The sequence below is a fragment of the Sander vitreus genome, chromosome 3 (assembly GCF_031162955.1).
Source record: "Sander vitreus isolate 19-12246 chromosome 3, sanVit1, whole genome shotgun sequence".
In the NCBI taxonomy this organism is placed as follows: Eukaryota; Metazoa; Chordata; class Actinopteri; order Perciformes; family Percidae; genus Sander; species Sander vitreus.
This window is the reverse complement of record NC_135857.1, coordinates 5,079,456-5,095,305: the sequence shown is the minus strand read 5'-3', so window position 1 is coordinate 5,095,305 and position 15,850 is coordinate 5,079,456. Positions and strand designations below refer to the sequence as shown.

At 40.9% G+C, this 15,850-nt stretch overlaps 1 protein-coding gene and 1 long non-coding RNA gene across 3 annotated transcripts in view; one reads left to right on the top strand and one right to left on the bottom strand.

The window, feature by feature from the left end:
- The window catches only part of cntn5 (contactin 5), a 108,329-nt gene that overhangs the window by 12,183 nt on the left and 80,296 nt on the right, over positions 1 to 15,850 (top strand). Inside the window, exon 2 of one of the 2 annotated variants that reach the window (XM_078245801.1) lies at positions 4,116 to 4,322. In XM_078245801.1, the coding sequence (XP_078101927.1) occupies positions 4,116 to 4,322 (207 nt within the window). Of the gene's footprint in view, positions 1 to 4,115; positions 4,323 to 15,850 lie in introns of those variants that run through there. The other variant, XM_078245800.1, reaches the window with a different exon arrangement.
- Positions 1,676 to 6,771, bottom strand: LOC144515189 (uncharacterized). Its single transcript, XR_013501728.1, has 2 exons — positions 6,591 to 6,771; positions 1,676 to 4,368 (listed from the first exon to the last, which is right to left on the bottom strand). It is a non-coding gene; the product is annotated as an uncharacterized LOC144515189 (long non-coding RNA).

Genomic DNA, 15,850 nt, shown 5'->3' with positions numbered 1-15,850 from the left:
CAACAAGAGATTGCTTTAATGCTGCATCCCAGTGTGTTATTGCTAATTTTTTTAAAAAATTTTTGTGTGATCCTCTACTATTTTATCCAATTAACTTCTCCGTGTCCAGTATTGCTTTGGGCTGGAGATCTCCAGGTATCAATTTGAGTTTGATTCAGGGTGCAATCATTTAATTAGTTTTATTTGTATTGATACAAGTAAGTCTTTGATTTCCATTTGTTACTGTACAGTTTAACCACATTCACGATGGCATAATCATTATTATCAATCAATGTTATCTAATAAATGCACTTATAATTTATTACCACAACAGAAGTATGCCAACTGGCATTGAGATTATATGGTATGTTTACGTCTCCCATTTAGTACTCTAAGAGAAATGATCCTTTTGGTATTTTAAACCTTGACTAAATGCAGTCAGTGCAGCTGTCATCTTTGAAAAGGATCTACTTATGTTATGACAAGCTGTTTCCTTTTCATCTCTCACTGCTTTTCTCAACCACACTGGAGACAGATGCTGGGTTGTGCTTTCACATATTCACAGTGCCTGAAATGGGCCGGTACTCACCATTGCCCACCAGTACTGCCGGCACTTCTGATTTGTGTCCACATTAGTACGCTTACTTCTAATTTTTATTACCAGTATTAGCAATAGGCTGATATCATAGACTGTATGTACAGTCAGATATTTATACCAAAATAGTATATATTTCATGTATTGGGAAAAACCAAGCAGTTCTTTGTAACATCAAACATTTAGCACCCCTATATGGGCCGATGGACTGATCCTTTGTTTCATAAGCACATTTTCAGACATTGTGACAATTCGACCGTGAGATTGGCAGTCAAATCAGGCTCCTTAGATCGAATACTCAACTATTCGGGGTCAAACCTACAAGATATACGTATAAGTATAAATATATCAAAGACACATGCAGTGATGATGTTATGCAACTGGACCTTTTTTGGTTCAATTCAGGCATTGTATATACATGGGTGCATTAAACTGACTAAAGTCCAGTGGACAGCTGCTGTGTGAGAAACAGGATGATTAGTGGGACTGGTGTAAGCCCCACAATCCAGATGTGCATGGCAGCCCTGGAAAATTTGTTTTAAATATGGAGGACAATAAATATTTAACAATTAAATATTAATTTACCATGATTAATCATTCCTTCCTTGATGATACACATAGCCAAACCTTGGTCACCATGTTCACTTCTCAATATTGGTTAAACTAAGTTACTACAGTTACTAAACAAGATATAGCTTGCATCACATTTATCATGTTCAATCAATAACCTTGTTACCTCCTCCATTCTCTGCAAAATATGACAACACCGTCAGACAGAGGCAAGTTGGCAACTGACACTTTGGTTGAATTTGGAGTATTGTTTGTGAGAATGTGTCATTTTTCTAACCCTCTGTTGTTTTGCTGCGGTAATTTACTGTACATTTTCAAAAATCCTCAACAAATGGACCTAAATGAGGGACAAAACTGGCTAAACAGAATTGCCTTAGAGGCTTATAATGCTCAGGAATTCTACATTGCCAAAACATAAATACATAAAAAATGTGACAACAGCATTTGTGATGAAAAAAAGTACATGTTGACAAATCAGTAAACCTATCCAAAAGGAGAACAATAGCTACAATAAAGAGGCATTAAACCAAGTTATTTTTGTTAAATAACATACTTTAAAAACATGGCTTTTGAGAAATGTCATACATCACTGAATACACAGACTAATTAGATATAAGGAAACCAAACATTCTGCAAAACCTTTGTTTAGCATCTTCAAATTTGAGATAAATGAATGTTGGACATCACAAAATATGCTGATACATCTACTCCTACATCTACATGTTATGATTAAGGTGGCATTCAGCGATGCATCCAGCTGTCAAAGGAAATAGTGGAAAGCTCTGCATTGTTTAGCCAACCGTGGGCATCAGCAGCTGTAATGTGGTTTACACTTAATTGAGCTGATTCTCATCCAGATACGTATTTAACTTACTACCAACCAACTACTAATTGCTTTGCTTATCAACTTTCAAACTCACAATACCTTTAATTTCAAATGGAGTTCCATATTCTGCTTCTGCCCACAATATGCAATACAGTAATTGCCCGCTCTCCATTTGTAGATAGGAGTATTTCTGCAGCCGACAAGTCCCCAGGGGCACGTAATTATTTCTCAGTTTTGTTCAGTTCTTTTATAACACTTTATCATGTAGTGCAAAACACTCCTGCCCCCCTTTGCAGAACTCTGATTAGACTCTTGCTGAGTTTAAAGCTTCTAGGCCTTAGCATTTTTCTTTTAAGCATTATATGCGAACAAAAATGGTTCCATATCATCAGTAATTTCGGCTTTTTGTTTTAGCTGTATTGTACAGTTGCTTTATAAAATATGTATTGATTGTGTGTGAAATATCGACTTGTTACATTTATAGTACCAAAAAGACAACACATTGGCACATTACCCTACATAAAGTGGATTGAATTCCTCAAAAGAAAGTCGTAGGAGAATACAGTGACAGCAATGACTTGTGACAGCCTCGAGTGTAGTTTACATTTCAGAGAGGATATTATTCTGAAGCTCCATGGACTCTTTTACTCTAAACAAAGCTGTTTCTCTCCTGTTCTGTTTCACTTACACCATTCAATTTGAGACTTTGAGACTGCGATTTTCAGAATAATGCAGAGTATCTGTTGTAGCTTGTAAGAAGTGCATTTTTTCACCTAAGGCATCGTACGCGCCTTTACACAGTACCTTTTAAGGGTGACTACTGTATACGCTAGATGCTCCAGAAAAAGACTGACTTGGTTGGAAGCCAAAGGGGAAAGACTCCTAACATCGTATTAGGAATAGAGAATAAAGAGGTTTTCACATAAGAAGTTGGTGTATTTATTGGTAATTTCACTTCTTGGGGATGATTTGGAAATAGATTTTTCCGTAGATATTAGAGATAAAGTAGAATTGATGCCTGGTTGTGGATTTTTCTTCAGACATCTAGTACATCAGGAAAGGAAATGCATTCTAGGTTTTTCCTGCTATTCTGCTCAGACCTGTCTCTGAATGGTGACACCTCCTTATTCTGCTGTCTCTACTCTTTGTTTCTGTTCAGCAAGATTCCTGTCTTGTAGACTACTAGTTTGTTGCAAATTATTCCTCATACAGTAGCATGGGAAACTTTTTTATAGAGGAGGATAACACAGAGAATAGTACTATAGATTACAGACATATTTGTATTCTTTCTCTCTTTGATTTGACTGGAATAATTGAAGATACTTTTCCAAATATTTATCCAAGACATTGTTTTTCAGTCCAAATTGTTGTCACTTTTGAGTAGCAGATACAGCAGTTCACTCACTTATGACTATAGTCAAGTCAAGTTTATTTATACAGCCCAATATCACAAATCGTAAATGTGCCTCAAGTGGCTTTACAACATGCGACACCTCGTACGTGTCCACAGTACGTACAGTACAGTACGTAGCGTAAATTCCAAGCTTCCCATGTCGATGTAAGCAGTCGGGCAATGCATTCTGGTAGCGCCGCGGCGACCTTCGGGTGACGGGGCGTCGAGTTGCCCGCTCCTCATATGCAAAAAGTTGACATCGAGGCTACTTTGTGCAAAACTCACAAAAATATTTTAAACTGACTGTTGTCGATCTGAAATAAAGACTAGATTCAGCGAGTGCACGTTATTTCTCGCGAAAAATGTTTTCAGAAACAAATGTGAACTATTGTCGTAAACTAAGCAAAAATAGCGAGCCACCATAATGTCTCTGTTTTAAAATCCACGAGCAGACAGCCCCACGAGTGAAGCGTTCATCCAATCAGGTGCAGCCATCGCAGTTGTCTGAGGGTGTAGCCTGTTGTCTTTGCTTGTCAGTGGCACTGTGCCACTGGACACATACCGTAGACCCTCACTTCGGTAAGGAACAAATGCTTAATGGGGAAAAAAATGGAAGAAATCTCAGGAAGGGCAGCCGAGAGCAGATCCCTCTCCCAGGACGAACAGACATGCACTAGATGTGTGTACGTACATAATAAAGTTAGTTTTTGTGATGGAACTCCTCACTGTGTTTCACCTTTTTTTTTCCCCAGACTTTGCAAGAGCTGTTGCAGCACGGCCTATATCATATGCAGCCGTGTTACGAATGAAAGCAGACAGCTCGTCAGTGCTCAATTCGCGCAGCAGACCTCGACAACACCACAGTGGTGGGCTGGTGACTACTGACTGGCCCGCTTTCTCCGGTCATCCCCTGTCAGCCCTGAGTCTGCTCAGCTCTCAGGAGGACTACAGGAGTGAAGGTAAACCTAATGGTGTGCTCCATCCCCACACTTTGTTTGCGCTTGTCTGAAACAAAAAAAAAGTTTAGTTTTTTCGTTTGTTAAAGTTCATTCACACTTACAAACACATTGTGCATAAATGTAAAGCAACCTCACAAATAACTCAGTACAATTTAGAAACTTCCTGTCTTCCTGCATATATTTCATTCGCAGCTTTAGCAAAGGATAGTGAACGCTTACTGGCATAATTTGCCCACTGTTTATTTAGGAAAACGGGAAGAGGAAGCTGAATGTGATTATCTGTAAAGAGTGGTTTGCCTTCGGTTTATTTTGTGACGAGTTATTGTTGTTATTGTTTGTTGTTGTTGTTTGCTATCAAATGTCAGCATCTGGCTCCTTCTGCCAAGACAGCTTCGCATTTTTGTGGAAAATTATTGTTCCGTTAAGTGGATATTAGGCTTAAAGAGGAATTGATACACTGTGTTGACTGGTTGTGGATTTTTCTTCAGAAATCTAGTACATCACAGATACTATGCCCATGTTTTTTCAACAGTACATGTATTTTCTGCAGACTTTAGGAAATGCATTCTAGGTTTGTCCTGCTACTCTGCTCAGCATCTGCCTCTTTCTGCCAAGAGAGCGTTGCATTTTTGTGTAATGTCCCTGTTATTAGTCCTGGATTACATTATCAGTTCTGACGGACTGCCTTGTACGCACATGATACAGGACTCTGACCTGCATTTTTTCAGGTAGTCTTAGTGCGAGTTTCACATGAACCAAAATAAAAGAGTGGGCATCCCAGAGTTGAAAAAGAAAAAAACCCACTCCAAACTTGATTGGTGTGAATGCACTCTATCTGTGCTCTGTGCCAACAGTCTGCCAACTCTGGTCTCACTTTGTGTGTAGGCCTTCTGCCTGTTTATATTGGGTCTGGAAATGAATTTCACCTATCCATCATCACTGTGCACGGTCTGCAGTGACCAGGGTCATGCCCTTTGTGAAATTGAAGTGGGATCATGGCAATATCCAGCTCTCTCTGTGTTCCTGTCAGCATAGAAACTATAGATATGATGGATATCTTTGTCAGAAGGGAAGATTTAATATCCCCAACACAGCATGGAAACACACTGTCTTAAATCTACATGGGTCACTTGCTTACATCCTGACTTACAGTATGAGTGATTCTAGATGATATAATGACACATTGATGCTTGGATATGATTAATCACATCATGCTTATTGCATCTGGAGTGCTTAATTATCGTAATGGAAATCTGAAGTAGCTGCTGAATTGGCAGAAAGGATCTTTGGGAGTAATGAGTTAGTCACATTAAAACAGGCAGAAAATTAAAAAAATCTGTTTTTGTGTGTGCCTCTTTTCTGTTTCAGTCATTCCCGATTTCTTTCTTTGTGCCTCTGTGTCAGTCTTTTTTACTTTCTGACAGCATTATCACTATGTAGCCATAAAATGACTTACATATCTATTACCAAGGTGAGAGTAATGTCTCTCCGTTGTCAGTGGTGACAACACCATTATACCATTGCGCTGGATTGATGTTCAGTGGATGAAATGGATGCCAAAAAGTAATACACCTTTGGCGGCTTAAAGGGAATATTGCTTTTTTGGGCTCTGTGACTGACAGATGGCCATGGCACTTGAAGTTGAGCGATTTATACAACTTCTATGCTTGAGTACGTGTGTATTTCATACACAAACACAGAACAGATGTCCTTGAGCACTGAAATCAGTTTTCATCCAACTCTTTTTAAATAATCACAAAATATATTGGACACAGGTGGACACACCTCCAGTAATGAAGCAACAAGGTGTCCTATAAAAAAAAAAACTGCAATGTCAATGCTGTTTAATTACTGTAGATGTTGGGACACCTCTTTGCTTATACCACAGTGACTATCCCTAATAAGATGTCTGTGCTTCAATTGTCCATTTAACTATTTTGATGTCAGTTTCACCTGTCATCTGAAGCAGAAAGTATACTGTAAGTTATTACTGATTTAGATCAGGTACAACTGCAAAACGGAAGATTCAAGATTTAATACTTTGCCATACAACTCCGTGCAAGTTGCTAGGGATTTGCTTCAGTGTGCTCATGACAGGACATCAAAGACAAGAAAAAAAAAAAAAACAAATTGGAAAATGTAACAAAGCAGAACTAGATGTCATCATATTCAATGACATTGTCACAATGCGAGGCTTGGACCCAAATGCAGAGAGCCGGCAAAGTATGTTGAGCTTGATAATTTATTAAACAAAAACAAAGTACAAACCAACAAAAAGGTGTCCAGAAAGCAGCAGGCAAAACCAAAAACAAAAGTAATCCGGGTAGGAAACAAAACCACAGGGAACACGAGACAAAAATATAAAGACACGACAGCACAGAACACGACAGACCTTGAAAACTCTGAACAGCAACAGAAACGTATCAAGACAGCACAGAGACTAAATACACAGGTTAACAAGGACTAACAAGAAACAGGTGACACAACAGGTGAAACAAGTCAGGGCGGGGCAGATCAATCAAACAGGCGGGAAAACAAAAGACAGGAAGTAAAACAAGGGAGGAACACGGACTTCAAAATAAAACAGGAGACTAACAGAAACTAACAATGGTGACATAACAACAACCCCCCCTCCCCTTAAGGGACCGCTCCCAGATGGCCCAAACAAGTAAAAAATTTCTACAAAAAGCAAAATGGCCCAGGGAGGGCAGAGGGGGACCGGAGGAAGGGCGAGTAACGAGTCAGTCAAGGAGGGTAAAGGGATATCAAAAAACAACAAAGACACTGGACAGGCGACAGCAGAGTTTGGGAACAGAGGACCGTAGAACTCGGACTGTGGAACTGCTGGAAACTAGACTCGGGAACAGAGGCTGTGGGCAGCGGCGAAGGCAAAATCCCCCTGGATGCTGAGCAGGACGGCGAAGATTCTCTGGAGGCCGGCGGCGAAGGTGGAATCCTTTCGGCGGCTGAGCAGGACGTCGAGGACTCACATGAGGCTGGCAGCGAGGACGGAGTCCCTCTGGCAGCCGAACAAGATGGCGAAGGCGGGACCCCTCTGGAGGCCAAGCAGGATGACGAAGACGGTGCCTCTCTGCAGGCTGAGCAGGAAGGCAGAATCCCTCTGGCGGCCGAGCAGGTGAAGGGTCAGCTGGGCTGGAACCAGGCGACAGATCAGCTGGGCCGGGGTCCGCCAACAAGATCAGTAACAGGCAACAGAATCAGGAGTCGGCCAGTCCACCGACAGGGCAACTGGAACCGTGACAGGAAACAAGGCAACAGGATCAGGAGTCAGCAAATCCGCAGACAGGGTAACTGGAGCAGGAGTCGGCCAGCGGCACAGTCTCTGAAATGCCTGACAACGGCAATGTCTCTGGGGCAGTCTCTGGGGGGCAGGACAAAGGCAAAGTCTTTGGGATGCTGAACAAAGGCAGAGTCACTGGAGCGCCGGTCAGCCAGTACTCTGGTTCTTCGGTCAGCGTAGACTCTGGACGGCTGGACTTCAGCTGAGACTCAGGAAGGCGGGTCCATTGAGGCTCTGGCAGACCAGTCTGCTGAGGCTCTGGCAGGCGGGTCCGCTGAGGCTCAGGAGAACTCAACAGCTGAAACCCTGGAAGGGTAGTCATCAGTTGAGAATCTGGAAGACTGCACGCCAACTGGGATCTGGAAGGCTGTATGTCAGCTGGGGTTCGGGACCGCTGCACATCAGCTGGGGAACAATGATCAACTCGTGCTCAGGAACACTGGTAGACTCAGGAACAGGAACGCTGGTCAGCACGGGAACACTGGTTAGCTCTGGAACAGGAACACTGATCCGCACGGGCTCGGAACCGCTGGACAGCTCGGGCTCTGGACTGTTGAACAGTACAGGTTCTAATCCACTGCACAGCATGGGCTCAGGTCCGCCGGACAGCACGAGCATGGAACCGCTGGACAGCACGGGCTCTGGACTGAAGAGAGGTAGAAGCGGATAATGGCATCGGGACCCATTACGGCCACGTCCTCTCTTGCGGCCTCCACGGTTTACACTGGTCAGCTCTGGCACGCTGGACAACACGGGCTTGGAGCCGCTGAACAGCAAGGGCCCTGGGCCGCTGGACAGCTCAGGCTCTGGGCTGAAGAGGTGTGGAAGCAGGGAATGGCGACGGAAGTCATGTCATCCTCTTCCCTGTCTACGGCCTCCACGGGTCCCAGGGAATATGGCCAGGCGGGTACCCTCAAAGAACTGCTTGTGGTCGGGGGTGCACACAAAACAGGTTGCAATAGAGCTGACAGACAGGAGGTCAGGGGAGCTGTTAGCTGTACTGGACCTTACCCTTCCAGCTAGAAGGCTGGCTGCTTCTGCCTCCTTAGTCCTAGCACACATAGCAAAATATTGGAACAAAGTCATAAGTCTCTGGCTCTCCTCCAGGTAGAGAAACTTCATGACTGGGAGAAGCATGCAAAGGGTCAGGCGGGGTCAAAAACAGAGAACCTGTAGCCACAATGCTAGCAGGCAGTCTAGTGGGTGCTAGCTGGGTCAGAATCTGATGAGGAGCTGGTACTTGACTGAGTGAAGCTTTGGTGGAGCTAACAGGCTTGACTGAACACAATCCTTTAGTAGGTGGAGGAGCTGGAGCAAAAATGAAGCTCATAGCCAAGTTTGGAACAGAGTCCTTTAACCAAGGTTTTTCCAAAACTTCCTTACAAGCCAATGCCAAAATTGCCTCCTTCTGGCAATCACCGCTAGCCTTCCTCCACCAGGCTTTGAGCTCCAGCAGTTCACACACACAAGGTCACAAAGTTCATCAGAAATAATCTCTGCTGGGTCCTTGTTTGGTGGGAGCATTCTGTCACAATGGGGCTGCGAGGCTTGGACCCAAATGCGAGAGCCGGCAAAGTATGTTGAGCTTGATAATTTATTAAACAAAAACAAAGTACAAACCAACAAAAGGTGTCCAGAGAGCAGCAGGCAAAACCAAAACAACAAAAGTAATCCCGGCAGGAAACAAAACCACAGGGAACACGAGACAAAAATATAGACACGACAGCACAGAACACGACAGACCTTGAAAACTCCAGCAACAGAAACATAATGCTCCAACACAAGAGAAAGACAGCACAGAGACTAAATACACAGGTTAACAAGGACTAACAAGAAACAGGTGACACAACAGGGGAAACAAATCAGGGCGGTGCAGAACAATCAAACAAAAGGAAATAAAACAAGACAAGACTAGGGAGGAACACAGAAACTTCAAAATAAAACAGGAAACGCTAACAGAAACTAACAATCGTGACAGACATATAGTTCTTAGCAGTTAATGACATTAGCAGACATTTGGTATCTTCCCTGGTGATGCTCTGCTGGGCCTTGGTAGTACCTGAACTTGTTCCTCATTTCAACTTAAAACTTATTGTTTCCTTTGGAATAGAAATTATTTTATCATACATCGTGGCCCACTCCACAAGCTTAACAGCGGCAGATGGAGCATACTGGTATTGTGTTTTTATGAACTGTACTGTATATGCACAGAGAGACAGAGAGCTGTATAGAAAAAAATCTAGAATTCCAGTGCTTTTTGTTAGCGCTAGGAAAAGCACTGAATTGCTTTGCTTCATATGCACAGCAAGGTTTGCAACTTAATATCGGCTCATTTTCCTCCACTGATTAAGGTGCTATTTCAAAAGCTTTTATTTCCCTGTAGAGCAGTAAATTGCTGACAAAGGGTTAGTGAGATTATACATACCCTGAGAAAAAAAAAACCATGATTCTTTGTTTGTCATCAGATCATCATCAGCACCTAAATAGATGAGAAGTACTCAAGACTGGTGACTTGCAGTGTATTATGTATGCACCAGATCAAATGTAATGTCAACCAAACCTAAATGCATCTCATTAAACAAACAACATGAATATCTACATACTGTCAGACATTCAGCTGCTGTATGGTGCCGTGACAAACACAGCACATCATTAATGATGTGTTTACTGGGCTTATATTCTTCATAAATCCATTATCTCATAGAGAAACAGTTCTTCTGACGAGCACAGGATTCAGCCGTCTTCTGTAGGGTCTGTGATCCTGAGACGCAGTATACCTCAGAAACCTTCTACAATAAGTGCATCACTTCTGTGTTAACAGAAGGCTAGATCAAAGAGTAGAGCACTCTGAAGGAACAAAAGAGAATCGCAACAGGGACTGTCAGGGAGAAAATACTCGTCCAGCAGGCATATCGCTATGTGGGCGTGTTTGTGTCGAGGAGAGTTCAAGTCTTACATGTGAGCCATTTTAAATCACCAACAGGAGCAGCTTAGATCAAGAATCAGCATGGCTAAGTCATAGTTATACTTGTACTGTATGTATTAAATAGCATTTCACAAATTTTACATTATATTGGCAAACTTACTGCAAAAAACATAGATATCCCAATGTCACTTTTTACAGTATTTTCAAGTGCAGCATGCTGTAACAAATCCTCTGGCTGCATGCCATTAGCCACTTTAACTAGTTTGTTGCTAGGCACTGAGGAAATCTCATTATTTTCATTTTTAAATGTATTTCTCATTTAAAGTTATTTTTTTGGTTATTTAATCATGCCTTGGAGGTACTTGCTTGTCTAATCTCAACTGTGGTACTCTCTACAGTAGTGTTATTTATTCTGTCCTAATGATATTGTAACACATCTTTCAATTATATGTCCGTGATTTATGTAGATCTGGGTATTTGTATTAATAATATTTGTCAATACAGTGCCATTAAAGTCTCTTCACTTGTAATGGTTATTGCCAACTCCCTATTCCCATCTGTGGCTCAAGGGCAGCGCACCCTAATTTGGGATACCTGCACTATGCTATTGTTACGGCCTCTCTAAAAAAAAAAAAAAAAAAACGCTCTAAAATTACTTCTTAAATAAACAAAAGAAAAAAGGGGTCGGAGATCCCAGCCAAAAAGAACAAAATAAGGGGAAGTCACTGAACCAACCCCTCATACTGTAGACGCTATGAGTAATAATAATAATGCCCAAAGATAAGAGCAGTAGTTGCCCAGAATTGACCAATGTCTGAGTCCCAGATGGGGGAATTTTACCACAGGCTTATTTTATTTCATGTAATTGTGCTTGTTGAGCTTGTTATAAAAAAGAAAATAGAGGCCTGCCACACACTATTAGGAGGATCGTAAACAACGTTGGATGACTGACAAAAAAAAGGAAAGATTGTGTTCTTGTAACATTCCCTCCCTGACCAATAAAGAATTGTCAAGTTTCAATGGTAAGGTGGTCCAATTATTCTGTAAAAGGATGGAATTAGATGAATGAGAAGTGTTGTTGTTTACCACTGGAAAGCATTGTTTGAACATATTTGCTTTAATGTAAAATGTGAATTTGGGGTCTAGTGGGAAACAAGCCACAGAGAGGGCATATAGTGTTCACTCCCAAACCAGGCCAAGGGATATTCAAGAGGTCCTGGCTGCAGGCCTCCACTGTGAGGTCGCTACCGCCGCAGGCTCCACTCTCAAGCCACCTCCACTGTCAGGACAGGAAATGCACAGGATACATTTCAAAATAAAATCGCAAATGCACTTCTGGTTGAATCGCTTTCAAAATCTATCAATTCCTTGTCTATAGTATATATCGTGTTTATTTATATAGTAAACTTTTGTTTTGCTTGTCATTTTTGTTCTGTTTTCTTTTTATGTTGTGCATGAGCCCCAATGTGGGCATTTTGATTTATTCTGTCCAAATCTAGGAAAAAAACCATCCATAACCTGTATTAATTCAAAGAAAAAAATAAAGCTTTTGATTTGGACAATTGAAGCATTAGCCTTTGTCTTTTCAAAACACTTTTCATTAATGATTTACATATATGTAGACTAATATACAGTGCACTGCGTAACTTTACAACTTAGTCATTATGAAAAACAAACGGTGGGTGATGTGACTCGGGGCTCAATTGTCTTTGTAGCCTACTATAAAGCTGAGGATCTTGAAAAGAGAAGGTCAAATAGTTGATCAGTGAAAACAATGTAGGGCAGGAATAACATTGGTCAGTGCTGGAACACCTAAGTACCACTAGATACAACCCTAACTCTTGATATCTACAGTATAATCCAAGTGAATTATTAGGTGATCAATGAGAAAAACATAAAAAAACGCACCTAGTCACAACATAATCAAATGTTCTGTAGCCCTTTTATTCTCGAACACAAACTCACTCATCTGTGTGACATTCACAATAGGCCAAATTATTTCTTTTGTCCATTATTTCCTCACAGAATTTCCATGTGTCCTCAGTGCTGTAAAATGTGAATTTGAAGGGCTCCAGGATTGATTCATTTCATGGTCATCCACTTGATCCTCCCATACTGCAGAGCAGCCTCAGCCTGGTTCTCCTCCCCCATGTACAGAACATCAGACAGATCCTCTTTGGCAGAGAACAGTTGTTTGTTGGCCTCAACCCACTCTGCTGCATGTCTACAATCGTGAAGAATGCGATCTTCAACCGAGTCCTATGGAAAAAACAGAACGATGTCTGTACCATAGCTGCTGCAGCAACAGTATCTGACCAATAGATACTGTGAAAAAGCTTACCCCTTCCACTGGTGTGTCCACGTCGGCAGGTCTGACTGAGACCTCAGCCTGCTGCTCTTCTACCTGAAAATGTATAGATAAGCAAAATGATCAGATGTAATATTAAAAACAAGCTCCAAAAAGAAGAAAAGATCCCATCAGTGCCCTCCTCTAATATGTCCACCTAGACATATTAGAGAGCTCAACAAATGTTAATTTTCCAATCATGCATTATCTAGACACTTTATTTTTAAACTGCAGACAGCAGGTCTGACCTTAACTTGTGAATGGCATATTCTTTAAAGCGACCCCACAATTGCAGTACAATTGGAAAAAAGATTGGTAGGTATAAAAAAAAAAAAAAAATAGGGAAATGGAAATGCTGGTTTCTGACCTGAAACAAAAGAAACGCTCAGATGGAACTCAAACAAAATTAAAAACTGACCTAAGTTATGTCATCCACCTTCCTTTTCATCAGCCACTGGTGGCACCTCACCTCGCAGGAGGGCTTTTGATGCATCTGTCCAGTGGGCGAACAGCTTTCCATGGCTCAAAAAATGATTAGACAATAGAAATGAATACAAATTTCTTGTAACAATTTCAAGTCACTCAAATATCAAAATCTTTGCGGTCTCACCTTCCAAGGTCAAAATTTTCCAAAAGGATGATACACCACCACTGTCGCAAAAGTGGCATGTCCATCTGAAAAATGAAGATTAAAAAAAATAAATAACTCACACTATGTCATAATAAATGTTTTGTTGTAATTTTGAGCTTACTTTGATTGCATGAATCAACTTATAATAGAAAAGTCATAGGGAGCATCCAGTGTGGTGTAAAGGGCATTCTAGGAATAAAACATAATTTTAATTATATTAAATATTATATAATTTCTTTAACGCACACAGAATTACACAAATAATATATAATAAATAATGTCTACTACCATCAACATGAAGATGCCACAGTCAATCCCGTACGGTTGTCGTGGAAAACCCTAGATCACAGAAAGAAGTCAATTATGTAATTATTGTTTTAGTTTTAAAGTATTCAACTATTAATATATACATACATTATATAGTATACATACTTTATACTCTTACCTGCATTTGTAATCCAGTTTTCTCTGTCCAGTTGCCAGGATTTAGTGACTGGGAAAGGTTTCTAAAAGACAGTTGCATTAAAAGATAAATAATAGTCATTAAAATGATCAATATGGGCTCTTCCAATTCGGGACAGACCATCCATGCATACCTTTCCATGCAGTCACACTCCATACATCATTTCAAAAGGCTTTTTTAATGGTGCCAGTTTCCAAGTAACTGAACAGAGGGGACATTTGACCTTTTTCAGTTTGGATTTTGGACCTTGAGTCTCTTGGGCAGTATGTACAACAGAAGAGGAAACCAAAGGAGAAGACACTGTCATATGTATGTCTGCTGAGGAGTGGATGGTAGATGTTTGAATTGATTGGGCAGAGGGAATAGTACATGTGGTTGTATCTTGTTGCACAAGAAGGTCTGGAGATGGGGATATTATGGTTGGTGGAAGCAGAGGAATGGATGCAGCAGATGAACTTGGTTGCAGGGAGGGCAAGGATGAATCCTGACTCTGTTTGGACTGGGCAGCAGCTGAGGTGGAAGTTTGTTGTATGGGACAAGACTTTTAAGTGTGCTTCCATGTCTGTCCTTCTAATAACTGTTTTGTCACAAATAGGACAATGATAATGTCCCCCATTCCTGCAGTTCAAATTGCAGCGGAAGATCTTATCTAAGAGTAAGTCCAGAAATGTTAAATTAGACAATGACAAACGAGTCACATGAACACACACACACAAATCTGTGTGTGTGTGTGTGTGTGTGTGTGTGTGTGTGTGTGTGTGTGTGTGTGTGTATCTTTAATCTAAAATGCAATGGCATTACCTTCAAATGCAATGGCTTTTTTCATGTGGACCTCCAACTGAAGACTGGCTGGTTGGCTTGGTTTAAACATGCCTTTGGGACAAAGGGGGTAGTGATACTGACTGCAGCATGTTGTGCAGCGTTCCACTGCAGGCTTCCCACCACATGGAATGATTGAATGATGCATCTAAAAAGGATATAAAATGCATTATGTTTGAATTATAGTACATGAACTTCAAATTAATGTATACAGCCTGCAAACTTAGATTGTCTTTGCTTACAGGTAAAATGGCCACTTGAATGACCACCAGGTAGTGTAAATGAGGCTTTACTTATGTAGAAGAAGTAATAATGACTACGAAAATACTTCACTAACAGTTAAAGTCCGGCATTAAAAAACGTACTTAAGTGAAAGTGGCTAAAACAAGACACTTAAGTAATTTAGTATGTTATGTTAGAAGCAAAATATATTCAAGGGTCAAAAATAAAAGTACTGATGGTGCAGAAGCATGCTATTTCTCAGTAATTTCAGTTACTATTCGTTTTGTTTATATACTGTAGTATACAACAGAGGTGGAAAAATAAAAATGTGCCATGTAGTCCTGCCACATTTTGATTCTACTTGTGCACTTAAACAGGTGAGATCACTAATTAGCTAGTCGACCTCTGGCAAAACATCATGGCTTGGCTGTCTCACATATCACGTTTGTGAGTTCAGAAAGACACGTTTTCAACTTTGTGACGATGCCCAGCTTAATGCAAGGAGAGTTTACAAAAATGTTTTATAACGTTACATACAAACAAATGCTAACAGTTACTTTACGTTATGCACTAAAAAGGTAATAATCCCTGAGAACATTGGTGAAAGTCTAACTTAGCTTCAAAACGACAACCCAAACCGACATGTAACATTCGGTAATTTGCATCATTAATGACTTCTATAACGTTACTATTTTACGGCACCTATATTGACGAAGAACACAAGAAACCATGCATTTACTTTCTGTGGATAAGCAAAATCAGCTATTCACCGCTACTCGGAACATATGCTGACTCGCTGGTCTCCCTAGATTTAAAAGG